A 19,357-nucleotide genomic window follows, 5' to 3' on the forward strand; every position below is an offset into this window, starting at 1 on the left:
GAAGACCCCTGGATGGTTTAGCGGCTCCCTTTGGCTTTTCTCCTCTTGCCCTGAGTGATACTTCAGAGTGCTGCTATAACCACACCGCTCCGCCTGCTTTGCATCTCTACTCTGACTTCCCATTCTCCACCGCATCAGAGCCAAGCTTCTTGTCTCTCTTTAAGGCATTTTCATTATTCTGCCCATCCCTGATGGTCAGCTGTTGTAATGCCCTCCCCTCTGCTTTCCCAGTGGTCTTAGAATCATAGAAATGTAAGGCTGAAGGGACTTTGAGACGCTATCTAGTCCCGCCCCCTGCATGAAGGCAGGACCAAGTAAACCTAGACCATCCCTGACAAGTATTTCTTCAGCCTGTTCTTAAAAATCTCCATTGGCCCTCAGGGTTTCCACAGCCTCCCTTCCAAGCCTGTTCCAGAGCTTAACTGTCCTTTTAGTAGGATGGTGCCAGCTTTGAATGCCCATGGACAGCTCCATGCTTTCTTCCATGCTGCCCTTATGTATGGAATGCCCTCCTTATGCCAATCTGCAAAGCCACTACCCTCTCCTCTTTCACATCTCTCCTCAAGACCCATTTCTACTATGACTCCTACAAGAAATCTACTGGCCAGTGCTTGCCAGGTGGGGAGAGAGGATTTATTTATTTAAAAACAAATCAATATTAAGAGATTTTGGAATGGCTAATGGTAATTACATGATCTCATTTTTGTTACCGATGACAGGTCCCCTCTTTATGTTTGCTACACTCATCGTACCTTATCTTAAATTCAGTTGTAAGATCGCTGGTGTAGGAACAGTGTCTTTCTACATGATAACTGCATTGCCAAGGGAATCTCACATCTTCATACATAGTGGCACGAGTGAGGTTCTTATTGGGTTCTCACAAAAACATTCCCTTTCGTTGGGGTCCTAATGGTTTGGCCCATCAGATGATGCTGTGCTGTGTCGGACATTGTTTTGTTTTCTAATTCAAGGGGAGAGTCTCTCTCAATTTTGCAGTTGCCTGAAAGGATGATAGTAAGGCTCCAAAGAAGGAAGTGTCTAGCCTCCCTTTTTGGGGACCTAAAAGAGTAGAGGGGGCACGATCAGGTACTCGGAGGTGCAAGTACTCAGATTTGTGCTTCTGTTTCAGTTGTGGGGGAAAAGCATGAGGGCAGAGCAAAATTCATGACAATTTTTAGATGTGATTTTTCAAGGAAAAAAATCTCAAGCCGAACATTTTACAAAACCAAACCCCATTTTCTTTGGCTGAAATAAGGAGAAAATGGAACAAAGATGTGAAAGGAACAAGGCAGTGAAATGAGGGGAAACCAAAAAAAAAACAAAAAACCCAAAGAGAGTTCATTTGGGGGGCATTCCGTTTTTCTGTTGGATAATTGGAAAGTTTCAAGAAGACAAAAGTTTTGAATGAAAAGTTTTGACCACCTCTGTTTGCAAGTACAATGACTTCTAAGAAAGAAGAGGAGGATGTGATTTGGAAAATATGTCCCTACATAGAGCGGTAGCTTTTTAAAGTGGCGGTGGACTGTGTTTCTGAGTGTCTGGGCCTTATTCTTATCTACCTTCATTTACTCAGGCACCACATGGGTGTAAAAGTATTACCATAAAAGAATGGTAGGGATTCGTCTCTGCTTTGCACTCGCATGAATGACTGCACAGGATGTCAGGCAGGAAAGGGTTAGTCCATTTATTCATGAAAGGCACCTATTAACTCCCACTGACTGCAGTCCCAGCTTTCCTTGTGTAAATGCTGTATAAAGCCAACTAAAGATTTCAGGAGTTTTAATGGTAAGAGTAATTAACCACTGGAAGTGCTTACCGTGTGTGATGCTGGATTTTGCATCACTGGTCATTTTAAAATCAAGATGGGATGTTTCTCTAACAGATCTGCTCTAGGAATTATCCTGGAGAAGTTCTCTTGCCTGTATTCTACAGGAGGTTAGAGTAGAAGATCATAATGGTCTATGGAATCTATGAATCTGTGATTTGGCCCAATGATTCTTAAGAGAAAAGGATATGGGCGTCTATCTCAGACATTGTGCTGATTATTATTTTAGCAGACTGTACTTCAGATTAGTTAAGTAAAACTTTAGGGGGGTGGGGGAGGTTAAAACTGAAAACTTTGTAGCTTGGAATAAAAGTGGAGAAGAAGCAATGCTTCAATATGAAAGAAAGACTGAGTATTTTAAATGAGAGCAAAATAAAAAAGTGACTTATGGTGACAATTCAATGCAAGGTACAGCTATTCATTTTATGTGCAAAGACTAATTAAAATTAAAGTGCACCCCACTGCACTTTCTTTATTGCCTGTAACATACCAGACCCCTTAATAAAACCTAGAGCACAGGGTGTGCTGCAGGGATGTAAACTGGTAGTTAATGATGTAATATACAGTGTATTGCATTGCTTAGCCAAGCAGGTCAGCCTGGTAAATGAACTCTGGAGATAGCTGCTCTGTTTGAAGCACCTGATTAATAACAATTGGGATACACATGCAGAGCAAGAGTACAGCCGCTCTTAGCCTGTAGCTGATTAACAAATTTGCATTCCAAGCACTTTAAGAAGAATAGAAAACCACTTAAAACAAAACAGGCCAGGGAACTGACAATATTCTAAGTCTGTATACCTCTCTGATCATGCCAGATCTGATCATTCGTTATGTACAGTCAGCAGGCTGTAGTTCATCTATTTTTCTGTCCTGTCTGGTTCTGTTTCATTTCATAAAATGTTTTACAGCCCCGTGGAGGTGCAGTGTAAAAAGGAAACACAGACTCTTATTCCAGGATCACGTCATCACAGAAAGGAGAGAAGTGACCCATTAGGTCAGTTTTCCTAGATGCTGTTGACAACAGAGGTAGAAGGATATAAACAGTGATCCCATAAGGAAACTAAACTCATCATTAATATAATGTTATGTTGTTTTAAAGCTGTGTATTGGAACTGTACTTGTGTAAGTGGCACACTGTAGCTTGGTACTCTTGCTAGACTGTCCGTGGCATAGCTATTGGTATCTGTATTTTGAATGAAGTTAGGTATGTACCCAGATCTAGAATGTTGCCATGCCAATTTCATCATTGCTGACAGCACAGTTCCTGAAGATCAGCAACACTGACGTTCTGCAGAAGAACGAGGTTTCATTTCCTGTGGGCTACTTTCCTTATGGCTTTCGTGGCCTGGATTTGGGATTGGATTTAATTAGTGTGAAATGTCAGGTCTACTTTGGGAGCTTGTGAGAACGCTGCAGGTAGGGAAAATGGATCAGTCAATTTGCCTGCATGCATGTGTGTGTGAGAGAGAGAGAGAGAGAATTTCATCGTACTGGATTCAACCCTGAAGTTTCAGAAAAAGTTAATTTGTTGTACGTTGATATATTTTCTGTCTCTGAGTTCAGAAAACTCTTGCTGCTGACTTTCTAATTTAATTATCTCATCTCCTTACATCTAATGGGCATGGACTCCAGGCAGATAAATAGGAAGGAGATGTTGGGAAAGGTTTTTTGTTTTAATTAGAAAAAATAATAATTTGATATGGAAAACCCGCATTTGAGATGCAAACATTAAAATATGTGAATTTATAGATAAACAACATATTTAAAGGCAAGGAAGAGAATGAAAATGACTCCTGTGAAGGCACTGTTATTGAAGGCTTCTGGTGTGAATCTGTACATTGATAATTAATTAATTACACAGAAAGCCGGGGGAGACATCTTACCAGCAAGTGAAATGTTTATTTTTCATAACTACAAAGGCAGCCCCAAATTTGCAATGTGTTTCATGCAAGCAGTGTGGAGTATCCTTGAAGTCAGTGAGGCCCAGCCGTCTGTGCACACCATCGGCTGCAGGATCTGGACCTTAGAGGTAGATTTGGGTTAATGAAGTCAAATCTTTTATGCCAGGATTAGTAACATGAGTCTCCTTCTCAACCTGGCCATGACTGGCGATACCTCTACTCCATTCGAGTTAGATTTAAGTTTGTGAATAAAGAGACTGAATGTTGGGAGCATGAATATCTGTTATATACTGTATCTAGCTAATATACAGTTCAGCTAAGATTGCTGAGTTCAGAAATGCAGACACGAGACATATTGCTAAGGACTTTTCATAGTAGAATCCATTCTTGAGTCATTCAAAGCATGGCAGTGTACGGGTTCTGTTTCATACCCCTACTTAAAAAATATTTAGGCCAAAATTTCAAAACTGGACATTGATTTTGGATGCCCCAAGTTTTGGGGGTTCAACTTAAGACACCTTGAGGTCACGTCTGAAAATGTTGCCCTTAATATGTAGAAAAGCAGATGGCTTATTCTTTTGAAGCTACAGAAGTCATTTTCATTATATTTCTTCTGGTCTGGTTATCAGATTTTTCTTCTCAACATGGGTAAACCTGGCATGCTACTCTAATAGATACACAAACATTGCATTCTAATCTGTTACATAAATCATTTTCTTTCTCTTTTTCTAATACAGTTCGATGTCTGTCCGCAGGTCAGGTTGCCCGGTAGGAAGCCATGCTTGGATATTAATAGCCATGTTTCAACTAGCCATGGATTTCACCATCTGTGAATCTGTAGCCCAAGGCCAAGGGTTTAGGCTCCTGCAAAGGCCTTCTCACTGGCATAGATTGTCCCATAGTCCTCTGTGGAGTTTTAAAAATGGACAGCAACTGAGGATTCCTGGCCCTTTTTGGAACCATGTTTCTTCTCATCCTGAACGATCTCATGGGCAAATACAAACATATCATTCAAAAAGGCCACACAAAGCCACAGACCAGTTAGCAGGCCTTCTTTATAAAAGCATGCAGTCCAAGCATTCCACTACTGCAAAATCAGCCCCTTCTGTTGTAGATGGGAGCAGCAGGAGTACAGACCAGCAGACTCATTTGAAAAGGGGGAAAAGGCACCTCCGAGGAAGCAATTTTGATCACAGAGACAGCAGGCCCACCACGGTGCCTGAAGTAATTGTATGGGGCCCAACAGGGGAAGAGGACTCCATAGAAACCAGTACGTTCCCTGGGAATTATGGCACCACCACAACTTCTGCTTTACAAACCAGAACGACTACTGTGGCAACCACCACCACCACTACTTCCACCACTGTACAGTCTAAGGGGTTCCCAGCATCACCTGTGCCAGGGCTTAACACACACAAGAACAACCCTGGCAGGATTAGCACAACGGAACCCTACACCAGCCACAAGAGCAATGGAAAAGAAGCCCGTCCACCTAAGATAATGGGAGACACTACAGGTATTTTCTGTCTGTTTACAGGATTTTGTTTTAACTGTTGATCGGGCCGAGTAAGAGCAAAGAACCTATTGCCGAGGGCAGAGGTGTATCCTATATGATGGGCACCAATGAGGAGACTGTAGTGTGGGCCAATGCCACAATATTAAACAAGGTGCAGTGTGTGACGAAGGCTTCATATTGTGTTTGCTTTACCAGGCTGCAATCATCATTAAGGAGTAATAAAAGAGAACATTATAGTATAATGTCCAGGTTTCAAAACAGTTAAGCAATTTTCAGTTAGGGAAAGGTGGGTGAACAGCTTTGGATAAAATGAAAACTGATCTGAATTTTTATCTGAAATTCAGATCAAACATTTTTTGTGATTTGCAAAACATTTTTTTAATCTTTCTATTGTATTTCAATCTTCCTCTGCCTTCTTGGGTTCCCCGGGAATATAGCAGTATTTTGGGCCTAATCAGCAACAGGAAATCTCACTGGAAAGACTATCCCAACAAGATTTGCAGCCTGGTTTTGCAAACTCAAGAAGCGTCCAGATTTTGGGGTGTTTGTCCAACAAAATATTTTGCTGCTCACATATTTCTTTCTAGTCCCTTTCATACAATATGTCACTAATCATCTACACACTATGGTTGCTAGCTCTGAACTGCAGACAGATTCTATATGCAACATGCAAGTCTTAACAATCCCTGAAAAGTGTAATAATAATCAGTATATTAATGTGGCACTCTGGCACAGTACAATATGCAAACAACATAGATTGTTAGCATTTCAGCTTTGGTGACTGCAGAGAAAACAATGAGTGTGGTTTTCACTATTCTTCCCTTAATTTAGATGCAGTTTTTCATTACACAGAAGCATTCAGCAACGCCTGCTGAAGTCATTCTCATAATTGTTTTCTGCCTTACAATAGTACTTATTTCTCATGCAGACTGGACACAAAGGTTACTTTAGTGCAATTTGAGCTGGGAGAATGCTGCTAAAGAAATCACAAACCTTTGTTTCAATGAGAGCTACCGATTCCTTTAATTTCTATTCAGGACTCTTCTCATTTGTTCTTCACGAACATTTGTTGAGTGAGTTTGTGTTTGCAAGAATGTTCTCAGTTAGAGAACGTGCTGTAAGTATCCATGTTGTGATACATACGTATGGGTGTCGATGATAAATGTGTGCAGGCCATCTCAGAAGCTCTTTTTTGGCCTCAGGAATAGAAACAACTTCACTTGACGTAGGTGATCAGACACACCAAGTTCTGAATATGCAAATAAAACAGTCGCATTGAGCAATCCATGTGCTGAAGCGTGTTCACTTACAACATTCCTCAAGTTATTGTGATTAATTAATGTATTGGTAAAAAATCTGCAAAAAACCCATGTTCTTATGTTCTAATTTCTTACTAGAATCAGGGGATAAATCCTTCATTAAACTGTTCACGGTGACTAGTTTGTTCAGAGTAATTCAGGCTCACCATCAGAGTCTCCATCTAGCCTCTACCAGGGGCTGTGGGCTTGCAACATCTCAGTGATCGAGTTGGTTTCTGATCAGACTGCAGTGTAAGTGTTAGCCTGGGATCTCAAATGCTCCCGATACTCTTCAGCATCATGTACAGTGTATGATATTAAAAATAAAAACAACCCATCAGCGCAGCACTTTGGATTACCTAGTGTCCCTGAGGAAGCTAGTAATGGGGTCAGGCTACAGGCATGGAGCATTGATTAGTGCTTAGTACTGGGACACAACACCTAGCAATAAGGGGTCCTGGTCCAGGACTCTTGGTGCTACCTCAATACAAGTAAATCATTTTAATAACAACCACCCTGGGGTTGTGTTAGAGGCAAGGTCTTCTGTCGGGTAAGAATGTTGCAGAAAATGGAGAGGAATTGGGCATTAAAAAATGAACACTAGATAAGCAAATGAGAACTCTGATCCATCATCTTTATGTAAGACATTTGCTAGGAGTGTACAGAGAGTTTGCCTATTGCCTCTATAAATCCACAAGCTTAATCAAATTCAGTGCAGCACTCATTTACTATAGTATTTAGTAATATTTAGGAAAATATACTATTTTCCACCGACACCATTTGCTGTGTGGGTATGGGTGGGAAGGCAGTTTTCATGTATTCCAAATTATATTTATTTATTACTAAAGTTATCCTGTGGGACAATATTATGTAGCTTGGCAAATTAATTCACATTACATTGATGGTGAGTAGTCCAATAAGTCAGATGCTTATCTGAGAAAGAATTATAGGGTTTCATAATGCAATCTCCATCCTGATTAATTTCTCTAATAAACCCTCTTCAGAAACAATGTCACTCCTAACTTCAAGAAGTTATTCAGATCTGTGAAAAGGAGCCCAGCCTACACAGCAGTGGAAATGTCAGCCCCAGCTGGCTCAGTTAGAGACAGAATATCAATCACACTTTCCAGCACAAGAAATCTAATCAGTTCATATTAAGACATTTGATGGAATGTTAAGATTTACTTCCAAACCGCGTGTTGTTTTCAAAGTAGATAGTATCAAGTCCTATTGTTATTAGCAATACTTACATCTGTAGCTAACTACATTTGTACACACGCATCTGAAATCATATTGGTGCCTTCCACACATATTTGCACTGAGCAAATTCCTGCTTATTGCTGTGACTTAATTACAAATGGTATAACACTCTCAAAGTATTACAGGGTATTGTTCAGCTCCTGGGATATCAGAGGAATGAGTCAGAGGAGAGTGTTCCTCACCCTGGACAGATGACAGACTTTTTGTCTAAAATGTGACTCATCATTCATTATCCCTGTAATGTCAAGGTTCATTGACTGTGTTGCCAGTCAGTGGTCCTGTATCTGGGACACCGCTCTGTGATCTAGGCACATTACCTAGGTCAGTAGCTTGCGTCTGAGTTGTTGCCTTCTCCTCTGGTCTTTATATCAGGTAGCCAATGTTACGATATTTCGGAATTGCCCAAGGCTTACTGAGTAGTTTGAAGATAATACTGGCAATTCGGTAAGGGTATCTGACAGATATATATCACTATTCAGGGGAACATTGCAATGTGTTTCTACTTGAGCTATCAAATGACTACTGATAATTGTCAGTGAACAAACTGGCCTTCAGCAGATTTCTCTCCTGCCCACTAGGATGACAGAGAAATGATCTCAATAGATCCAGTAGAATGTAGGATTGGGATATTGAGGTGGTGTTTTTATTTGCTTTTCTCACCATTGTACGTTTGGTTGAGTTGCTCTGTTCAGTACACTGACTTCAGCAGAGCCACTCCACAATGAATTTGTGCTCCTGGTTTGGCTCAGAAGTGCCCACAGTGATTGTAGCAAAGTCTTAAATTTGTACTGGTGATTGACCTCCGGAGGTTCAGTCTGGAAGTGTTGTCCACCATTAGACAGTAGCTGGAGCAGACCTCTAGAAGGATTCCTGAGTTCGGTTCCTGGCTCGGACGCTGACTGAGTCTGTTAAATTGAGGAAATAACATAACCACTCAGTACTGCAGTTTACCCATCCGTAAAGGGTAGTGTTATGGGGTGCTCTACTCACCAATGGAGGGCTTCCTTCTGGCAGTTCTGGGGATTAGCTCCACCTAGTTCAGCACCCCCGTTCTCTTCAGGGCCGGCTCTAGATTTTTTGCCACCCCAAGCAAAAAATTTTTTGGCTGCCCCCCCACCCCAGCCCTGGTCCCCTCCTGCCTCCTACACTATCACCAGCCTCCTGGCTTGATAGGAGCCCTGCCTGTTCCCTCACAGATGAGCTTCCTACTAATTAGTGCCCTCTGCACAGCCTAAATCTCCCCCATTTGCAGCTTAATTGGTTGATCGGGCCCACCTGTCCTTAGTCAACTCTCTCAGGGCGGGTGTGGAGAGCACACCCCGTCACAGGTGCACACTCAGACTTTCTGACTATCAGACCCCTTTCAGATCTCTCAAGTCGGGCTTCCAAAACTTGAGGCACCTAAAATCAATAGTCACTTCTATAAACGTCGGCTAGAATTCTAGCGGCTCTGCAGTTGTGCGTGAGGCACGTTTAACTGCTGTACAGTGAGGCCCTACAATATACAAACACACAAGGAGACAAACGTAGGCATGTTCTAATGAAAGAAAACCCTTTGATCTTCATAGCTATTCAGAGTTTGTTCTCCAGCTCAGATCAATCAAAACTCAAGGATGAGATAGCACGGACCTAGATGGAACAATGCTTTGTAATTTTTATTTTTGTGCTGGAATTCGCTTACTCCTTTTCAAGGATGTTCCTCCAGCTGCTTTGTCCTTGTCAGCATGACGCCTCTAACATCCTTTACCATGTTGACGTGCTGACAATCACAAAGTTTTGCTGTGGTCTGACTGATGTGGCTCTTGTTGGGATTTTTACCGTTTGTGGGTGTCTGAACCGCTTCCTAACCTCAGCTTTGCAGTCTTTGTGAGAGCTGGACGCTGTTCTAATGAGAATCACAACTGAAAGGGCAAGAAGGTGCATCTCCTGAACCCTACATTCGGGGTTTAAATCCAGGGTTGTTAGTCACCCAGGGCTGAGTCCTGTGCCCCTTGCCAAATTGAGTATCCCTCCTCCAGCTGCTTGAGGCTACAGTCACCAGGTTGTTCCTGTGGGCTCTGCAGGGGACAGTGATTCACAGAATGCTAGTGGATCTGCACAGATCAACAGGTCTTCATCCTGCCCGGCCTCCACGTAGCCTGTGCTGAGAGACTCAAGATCCAAGCCAGCCTCTCCCAATTCTCCCATCCTGTTCCAGTCCCCTGAAGGCTCACGCTCAGCCTGTGCTTCTAAGACATCCGGGAATTGAAACTTTTATCTTTTAGCTCTTAACTCTCATTAGGGAGTTTTCAGAATGATTTGAGTTTTCGTTAATTGGCCTCTTTTACTGAACAAGTGAATACAATAAAATACTGTTGCTGGCTAAAGGACTTTTCTGACCTTAGCCTGTCCACCCTAACTTGAATAAAACCTAAACTCTGAATATCCCTTTGTTTTCTTTATCCACATTAAATATGCCGGCTGCCTCAGAGATTTTTTTGGGGTGGGGTGGGGAGGACGGAGGAAGCTTTCCACTCAGCTCTTTCCCACTTCCTAGGTCAAATCCTAATAAGGACTTGCAGTTTTTTAGGTTTTTATTTTAAACCACCACAAAAAAAAAATAAAAACCTCCCCCAAGATGGTTCATGATACATACACTGGGGCACAAAAGGTTAAAATTCTATTGGGGGTGCAGTGGGTGTAGAGAGTAAATGTTTGATGGAAACCAGTACACAGTGGGAAACTGATGAAATAAATTAGAGGACATAGGTATATACACACAGTCTGGGCCAGATCTTCCTCCAAACTCCAGTGATGGTTAAGGGGTATGAGCTGGGATGGAGCATCTTCAGAGAAGGAAACCTAGGTAAAATAAATATTGCTCCAACATCTAATATAACTCCCCCGCTTTTAAAACAAATACCCTATACAGGTACTTACTGATTGCACCTGCTCAGCTTCCCACTGGGACTCCAAATTATGTCCCAGGCCCTGGTGGTTTGCTCCTACAGTGTGTGAGAAATACCGAGTATTGCTGTGCTGCAGCTGCGTTAAGTCAGAAGAAACATTACAGTAGCAGTGGGGTCTCCCTGCATCCCCCGTCACTTCTGCATGGAAAGGCAGCAACCAACTATGTCTTTAAGCACTGAGTAAAGTATCCTATCTTTATAATGACATACATATGTAAGGCCATGCATTTTTCAAATTCTGCTGCTCTCTGCTATACGAGGCTGAGGCAATGGAAGTAGTTATACTTTGCCTGGAAGTACCATATGGTTAGAAATTAAGACTATGCAACTCGTCTGTACTTTTTTGTCTAGTTCAGTGAACATTACAAATCATTGTCTGGCAGTCTTGTTACATTAGTGCTACAATAAGCAGAATGGATAAGTAAAGAGACTTTTGCTCTCAAGGCTGGAACACTTCTGTTTTCCATAACAGATCCAGAAAGTAAAGATTTCTATAGTGTTTACTCCCTGAAAGATTCAACTGAAGAGAAATAAAGAGGTAATAGAGGAGGAGGAGGAGGATGTGAAAGGCCGTGGATTGTACCGCAGAGCGGCAAACAAATAATCAAACTCAGCTGGACTACAACAAAACCTCTGTTCCAATCCCACACCATTTCATATGGATTGAATGCTGTTTACCTCATGAAAATGTCTCTCTCCCTCCATTTCTGTCATGCACACGTACACACACATGAACAGACACGAACACGCACACATACACATGTAGTATACACATACTAAGACATCGGAGTCAGTCCAGATTTAACCACGGTAAGAGAGAAACATGTGGTTCCTGTACTTTAAGGTTGAGTATGGGATGAATGGTACAGAAAGATATGACTAAACAAAGTTATTGAATATTCATATTCTCTAGAAATGCTCTGAATGTAGCAGTTGCCACTACATCATCCATAGAAGCACCTGTACACCTATGCTATGTCATAGAATCATAGAAGAGTAGGGTAGGAAGAGACCTCAGGAGGTCATCTAGTCTAATCCCCTGCTCAAAGCAGGACCAACACCAACTATCTTTCGTCTTTCCTGCTCAGTGTGTATTAACAATAAAGGCCTTGGGGAAATCTTGGTATTTCCTCGGGGAACAAGATCCCAGGACATCAGATCCATCCATCTGATCATTAATCCCCAGCGGTGCTCTGCCCCTCAGTTATATCTTTGTTAATGGGTCTGTGTCCAGTGTGATCGGCCATCATGCATTTTACTATTATTATTATTTTAAAGTAGTGCAGGTGTTTGTTGAACATTAGCAATAGCCTTGCCAGTGAACAAGATCTGCATCTAGAAGACCCTGGGGGCCAGATTTTGTCTCCCATTTGAGCCCCTCTGGAACATTTGGTGTCAAAAGGGCCGTAAATTGCCTTAACAAAGTGACCGAACTTCTCCCGGCAGGGGGGGAACCCTGCATGCCTTAGCATTGACAAAAATCGCCTCTCCTTCCCTCCAGGTGTGTCTGGGGCCAGAGTGCTGCTGCATCCCAAGAACACTTGGATGGCAAAAAGGCCCCACTGGGACTGTTACCAGCGGACATAGGGTAGAATAGCCCAGATGCAGTTCTAAATGACTGTCAGGGACAAATCAGTCCCCAGTAGCTCTGGAAATCAAGGAAACAAAAAGGTGATGTATAGTCACGTTAGCCCACCCGACCGCCTCAGCCAGATTCAAGTATTGGGAACAATGTATTGAATACATCCAGTAATCCAAAGGTAACTGGCTTCCACTTTATTCATAAAAAGTCTTTCTATTCAATGACTGTAGTGCAGTAACAGAAAATGCCTGGAGCCCTGACATGTAGTAATGCACCTTGGTTTTAAATTAGTTTTGAGATTGTTAATTCTGATTAAATACCTAGCATATTAATACCTCGCTGTATAGCTAACAATACATCATTGTTTCAAAACCCAGAGGACTGGGTGGGAACTTACTTGCGTGGGAAAATAGCAAGTGAAGAAAGGATGAAATAGTCTGGGTGAAGTGGCCGTACCCAGACCTGTTCATTTGCAGACTTTCATACTTTCAAGGGAGAATTATTCTATGGAAATTATACTTCATTTTCTTTGAAGGTAGGTAGGTTAGGTAGACTCCACTGACACATGCGTCGACACTAGTTGTGCAAACACTGACTCGTGCATTCAGATATACCCATTGGAGCCGTCCACTGTTGTTATAGTATTAATGTTTATTTATATTGTGGGAGTCCTTATGGGTCCAGGCCATTGACCAACACCCCATTGAGCGGGGCACTGTACAAACAAAAAACAAAAAGATGGGCCTGTCTCAGAGAGTTTGTGAGATTGCTCATATACCCAGGTGTTTGCAGGGTCCTGGCCAGAGATTTTAATTTACTAATTTTTATTCTGGTCCAAATCTGTGAGGGTCTCACTGTGAATATAGAATCTGCACTGGTTGCTGAGTGCTGTGCTCGTTCCCTTCATACAGTGTCTCTCAGCATTTTCCAAACCAGGCAGTCCTTCCCATCCTCTGCTTCAGTACCTTCATCCTCTATCAGTAGTAATGAGGTGCACCTATTGTCCTCTGAATGTCATTGGTGCCACATATCGTTACCTTAGAGACCTTGCAGATTTGTGTTGGAAGGCTGGACTCCCAGGGACAGAACAGGTAAAATGCTGCATTCAATATATGGTTTGTTTTTCTTTCAAAACCAACCCTCTTAGGCAAAAATTCTCTCTCTCCCCCGCCTTACTGAATAAAGGGAAACCAGAAAACAAGATTTATATGTGAGCCACTAGCTGCAAAGCAAGCTCTTAAGGTAAACTCGTGTGGAATAGAAAATATTCTGCCGGTAAGTAGGAAAAAGATAGAAAAGTGAGTATGTTTAATATACTTAAAATATATACATGAATAGAAAGGCTAGTCGGGGATGGTGGATTTAATTGTGCAAGGCTTTTTGTTTTCCCATTGGGGCAAATAAAATCAGGTATGTTTATCTGTGTGCAACCCCAATTTGTTCTGTGTGTGGTACTCCAGGAATGTATTCACCCGGGCATAGTTTACGATTATGCTTTTCAGAAGGTACACCTCCCTTTTGCAGGGAGGGGGGCTGTCATAATCATTTTACAATAGAGCATGGAAAGAAAGAAATAATTAAAATTCCATAGCGCTGCCAGACACAAAGGTTGTAATGGGGCTTTTAATACAGGGCAGAAGTGATGGTCTATGCAAAACCTGGTGTCTTTTGCAAAATGCTGAATATCCTCTTTTCCTACTGGCTAGGCTAAAAGAAAAAGAGGGCTTTTTTTTTTTTTTTTTTGGAGTGTGGGCATGTCTGGCGCTCAGTGAGTTCTCTGAAGCTTTCTTTTTATTATGATTAGAATAAAGTAATTAAACCTGTAAGTGCTTTCTAAGGCATACAGCAGCATAGCTCTCTGTGCAGTCTGCTGCTCTGAATAGCTGTTTGAAAAGTGGTCAGTGTCTTAGTCCCGTTCTTAATGGACAGGTGTCTACATCACACATGAACACTGCAGCTGGTATTAATTAGCACCCTTGTTGAGAGTGGGGAAAGAGGTCAAGATTGACTGGGTACGAGCATCATCCTCCACCTCGGTCCAGTCTGCCTGTGCCCGTCACCCCTCGTAGGAGTTTTCTCCATCAGTGGAGGCACGTGGGGGGGTGGGGGGGGACCTTGATTGGTACTGCCCAGAGGGCTTCAGTCTCCAGGGCTGTCAGCTGGAATCCAGAACCCCCTCCTCCATCCCAAAACCCAACTCAGTTCACTAAGAATTTAAAATGACTACATAAGAACAAAAATATTCTGCTGCCCCACTGAGAAATGACCCCCATCTTCAAAAAGCGGGTGTAGGATAGGGGGTGCTGGATGAGCAATCAGATGGCGCATGCCAAAGGCTTCAAAAGAATTAATTAAAGCTCAAATATGTTTAAAAGAAAACCCTGAGCAGTTGGAAGAGAACTGCCTCTTTGATCTGCTCTGCTAAGACATCATGATCTGCTGCAGACCTGGGAGCTCCAGTAGCAGCAGAAAGGAGTGAGAGAAATGAGGTTAGGAAAAATGTACTGGGAGACAGTAAATTTACCTCAAGAGGTGGCTGGTTTAAATTGTATTAACAGTGCAGGTGGATTTGACAATGATAGTGAGTTACTGGTGCTTACAATTCTCTGCTCCTTGGCTGCTGTGTGAGGCACCCCGCCTAATCACAACTCCACTAATGCAGAGCAAAGGGGCACCACTCCGTTGTGCAAGGGGCAAGCAAGACTCTTAGCTCTCCATCTGTTGAAATGCCCTGCCTGTCTCTGCAGTGTGTTTCCCTGAGGACCATCTCCTCTGGTAATGGTGCTATTTCCTCTACTGCATTCACGTACGGTGTGGCTGCACTATTGGCTATGCACAGTATGTTTGCAACCCAGAGGGGCTGGGTTGCAGTGACTCACACAAGTAGGCCAGAGTTGGGTCACCACCTCTGAGATGTTTGGGGGGGAGGGGTTGACAGCTAGGGGGAGAGGTCATAGCACCTAGCCTAGGAGGGGAAGAGTGAAGAGGTGACATTTCCTGGGGTGTGGAGTTTGAACCCTGAAGTCAGGGTGTGTGTGTGGGGGTGTGGGGCTGAGCTTTCAGCGGGGCGGGGGGACAAATGCAACGATACACAGTACAGGGGTAGCAGTCACGGCACAGGTGAGGTAGATCTGTGTGGCTGTCGTTTATTAGGTTGCAGCCACTGAACCTTGAACACAAGTGTTTTATCTCCCTGTGGGGTTTTGTGACCTACCTGCAGGAACGAACAGGTCCTGTACCTCCCACATCACTCAGGGGGATTAGGTGTTTTCCTTCTGAAAGGGACAGACTGATCTCTGTGGCCTCCCCCTCACGCAAACAATACCTACTGTTGCAACTGAATGAGCAGCTTCACGATCGCCTCGGGTCTGAATAGCCTGGAAAATCTCGGCCACTTCTGTCCCCCACTGCAGCTTCAGATGATACCAGTGGAAAGATCCAGATCCTTGTCTGATGTAAATTCAGCACAGCTTCATTCACTGCAGTGGGAATGTGCCAATTGGCCACCGCTGAGGTCTGGCCCTTCAAGTCCACAATGTAGCTCCACGAGCAGCAGTGCCTGTCACTTTTAATCGTCTGACAAGCGTGTTACCCCAGCTTCTTGCATTTGCCTGTGAACAGCCCATCAATACTGCAGTGGTGAGTCCAGCAGACAGAAGAAAAGGAAAGAAAGACAAACTCTCTTAAGTGCTCACCGGGAAGTCTATTGATTTGCAGGTTTATATTGGCTGTATTCTCTGCTGATGGAAACCTCTGTCCAAGGTCTAAAATAGCTCTGTACGTGCTCAAGTTAACCGGAAATGAGCTGTGCTTTTATTACCTGGTCAGCCAGCTCATTTTCCTCCCTGTTCACCTCCAGGCAGGGAAGGGCACTTTTGTTCCAGTGCTAAGTGTTTGCTTGCTCTCTGGTTTGGCAGGTGGGGCCTGACCCTCCAAACCCATACTCACAGGGCTATGGTTAGGTTGGCTTGGCCAGGTCCTAACCTAGACCTTGAATAGGCCAAAGCAGAAGTGCTACCCCTTCCTTGTGGCTACAGACCTTCATCCATTCTTCTCCTCGGTGCAGATTCCGGCCAGCCACGCTCCTCCCCATGGGGGGTCCTCCCCCCTTTTCATCTCACTGCTAAACATTGTCAGCACACCAGGCATCTTCAGCTGTTCCCACTCCCTGCACCCTACTGCACTTTTGAACTATGACTATGCAAATGGCCATGGATTCCATGGAATTTAACTAGATGAAAGTCAATAAAGACAAGAGAAAAGCACAACACTTACAAAGGAAAAATCAACTGCATAACTGGCTAGGCAGTGGTACTGCTGAAAAGGATCTGGGGGTTACGGTGTATCACAAACTAAAGGTGAGTCCACAATGTGATGCAGGCACAAAAAGGGCTAATTTTCTGGGGCATATTAACAAGAGTGTCATATAGAAGACCTGGGAGGTAGTTGTCCCATCTCACTTATCTGGGACCTTATCTGGAATACTGTGTCCAGTTTGGGGCACCACATTTTAAGAAAGATGAGGGAAATTGGAGAGAGTCCAGAGCAGTGCTACCAGAATGATAAAAGGTTTAGAAAACCTGACCTGAGAAGAAAGGTTACCAAAACTGGGAATGTTTGGTCTTGAGAAAAGAAGACTGATGGGGAACCTGAGAACACTCTTCAGTGGACATGGAGAACAATTGATCACCATCCTCTTAGCATCCCATAACATATTTGAAGACAGGACAAGAAGTTATCTTAATTTGCAGCAAGGGAGATTTAGGTTAGATATTAGGAAAAACTTGCTAACTCTAAGGGTGGTTAAGCTCTGAAATAGGCTTCCAAATGTGGCTGTGGAATCTCATCATTGGAGGTTTTTTAAGAACGGGTTAGACAAACACCTGCCAGGGATGGTCCAGGTTTACTCTCCCAGATGCTTGGGGAATGGGCCTCAGCGGGGTGGGGATCCAGGTGCAGCTGGTTGGGGCTCAGTAGAGTGGTGATCTGGGTGTGGGTGGCTCGTCGGGGTGGTCCAGGTGCAGAGGGAGTGGGTCTCGTCAGGGGGGTTCTGGGTGTTAGGGCCCTGAGGCTCGGTGGAAGAGTCTGGGTATGAGGGAGGTCTGGATATACAGGGGTTGGGCAGATGGAGGAGCAGGTCCCTGTACAGTGATCCCTCCCCCTGCAGCTGAGGAGCGATGGGTGCAGGAAGCATGGGGGGGGGGAGAAGAGAATTTTCAGAGCTTCCTACAGCCGGGGGAGAAATCTTAGGGTGGGTCTGAGCTGGCCCTGGATGCCGTGCAGGGGAAGAGGAAGTCCCGTCCTCCCCAGCCCAGTCCGGACTAGCAGCTGAGCCTGGCACAGGGTAGGAGCCACCAGCTGAGTCTTCCCCAGTCCTACCCCACAATGATTTACCTCTCTGCCAGCTGCACCCGAAACACACTGCTGGGGATGGTCACATTGAGTGACTGCTCTTGTGGCTTCTTTTGCTTCCCCACTAGAAAGTCATTTTTCTGTGGTGAAGCAAAGAAATCTGTGGGGGACATAAATTCTGTGCACGTGCAGTGGTGCAGAATTCCCCCAGGAGTAAAGAGTAAGAGTGTGTGTGGGTGAGAGAGAAGACTGTTATGAATTAATACGCTCGGGTTTTTTGCCTGTTTGAGCGGGCAGCAGCGCATGCACTTTATGCCCATTGCCCAGTTGGAGGGGAGCTGGAGATGCTGTTGACAAGCTATCACTATTTTTTCTGAAGAATAAAAAAAAAATTATTTCTTTAGTTGCTGCTACTTCGCAGCTGAGTGTAACAAATCCCATCCTGGTATTATTTACAAAGGAGATCCGAGAGCTAGAAGGTCCCATATATATGAGAGCTACCCAGTTTATTACATGCTCAGGCTCTTCCTAAATGAGGTTTTATGGCACTTCGTTCAGAACTGAGCAGTTAGGACGACCTCTGTGATCTTTCTGCAAAAGCCTCTGCCAGATTCGGGTTTACATGCCAATTAATTATCACAGCAAGGCAGCTGGAGGACCCTCCTTATAACACCAGGGAGAAAAGAGCTTTTTGTGTGTGTGAGGCACAAGAAATGCAATTGGCTTTTTTCCTCCCACTTGGAGGTTTCTCAAAACTTCTTTTTAAGGCAGTCCATCACCTCCCCAGTTGATCCAGCTTTTCCTAAAGATCAAGGAATTTGGAAAGAGCTGTAACTGGAGCCAAGGCAGTGTGAAATGAATGCATTTGTGGGCTGAGCAGTTTTTGGCATGTGAAAAGCGGTCGTGTGTGTTGTGTCCACGTATGTATGGGCCCACCCACCTGTGTGCATGTGAGAAAGAAAACGATAACTCGTCCATTTCATTTGAAGATGCACCTGGTGAGACTTGCTGTAGCACAGGAATTTATCTGCGACAATAAGCCCCAACATCGTTGCTTTAAGGATCCAGGATCCCCTTTCTTGACAAAACTGGAGGAGTCTCTCTCCTTTCACCTTCCAATCAAGGAAACAACCAAAGGAAGCTTCAAGGAGCCTTGTTTTTGGTTTGCTGAATTCTCCTTCCTCTCCTTTTCCTTCAGTCAAGGCAAATCAAGCAGCCAGCATAGTGCTAGCCCATGCTCTCGGTGCCTGACCGAGACATGCTGATTTACTGGTAAGGTTACTTGTCTGGCCTACACTGGGTCACCCTAGGCTCTAACTCCACTACCCAACTAGCACAGGCAGACATCACACCTTTAATCTCTAGTCTAGTCAGGGCCTACTGCGTATCATACACTCCCAACCCTCCCACTGCAGCACCTTTGCTTATGTCCCTGCCAGCCTGGACTGGGCAGCTCTGGCACAGAAACCTATTATTCCCCCCATCCTATTCTAGGGTTCCCCAGGCACTACTTCCTCCCCCAGCCGCAGAGGGCTTTCCTTCACTGCAACAGTTTGCTCTCACTTGCCCTCTGCTAGCTAGAGCTAACAACACTCCAGCTACACGGAGTGATTTGAGTAGCAGCAGAAGAGTTGTTGAAAATCAGCTGCTGCATCCACACTTCACTCACTAGCAC

The 19,357-nt window shown here is 44.0% G+C and overlaps 1 protein-coding gene across 3 annotated transcripts in view; it reads left to right on the forward strand.

Annotated features, from left to right (window-relative positions):
- Positions 1-19,357, forward strand: part of AJAP1 (adherens junctions associated protein 1) — a 114,088-nt gene that overhangs the window by 43,378 nt on the left and 51,353 nt on the right. For 2 of the 3 annotated variants that reach the window (XM_054009417.1, XM_054009419.1), the window contains exon 2: positions 4,464-5,242. In XM_054009417.1, the coding sequence (XP_053865392.1) occupies positions 4,464-5,242 (779 nt within the window). The remainder of the gene's footprint in view (positions 1-4,463; positions 5,243-19,357) is intronic. The other variant, XM_054009418.1, reaches the window with a different exon arrangement.

The sequence above is a fragment of the Malaclemys terrapin genome, chromosome 19 (genome assembly GCF_027887155.1).
Source record: "Malaclemys terrapin pileata isolate rMalTer1 chromosome 19, rMalTer1.hap1, whole genome shotgun sequence".
NCBI classification, from domain to species: Eukaryota; Metazoa; Chordata; order Testudines; family Emydidae; genus Malaclemys; species Malaclemys terrapin.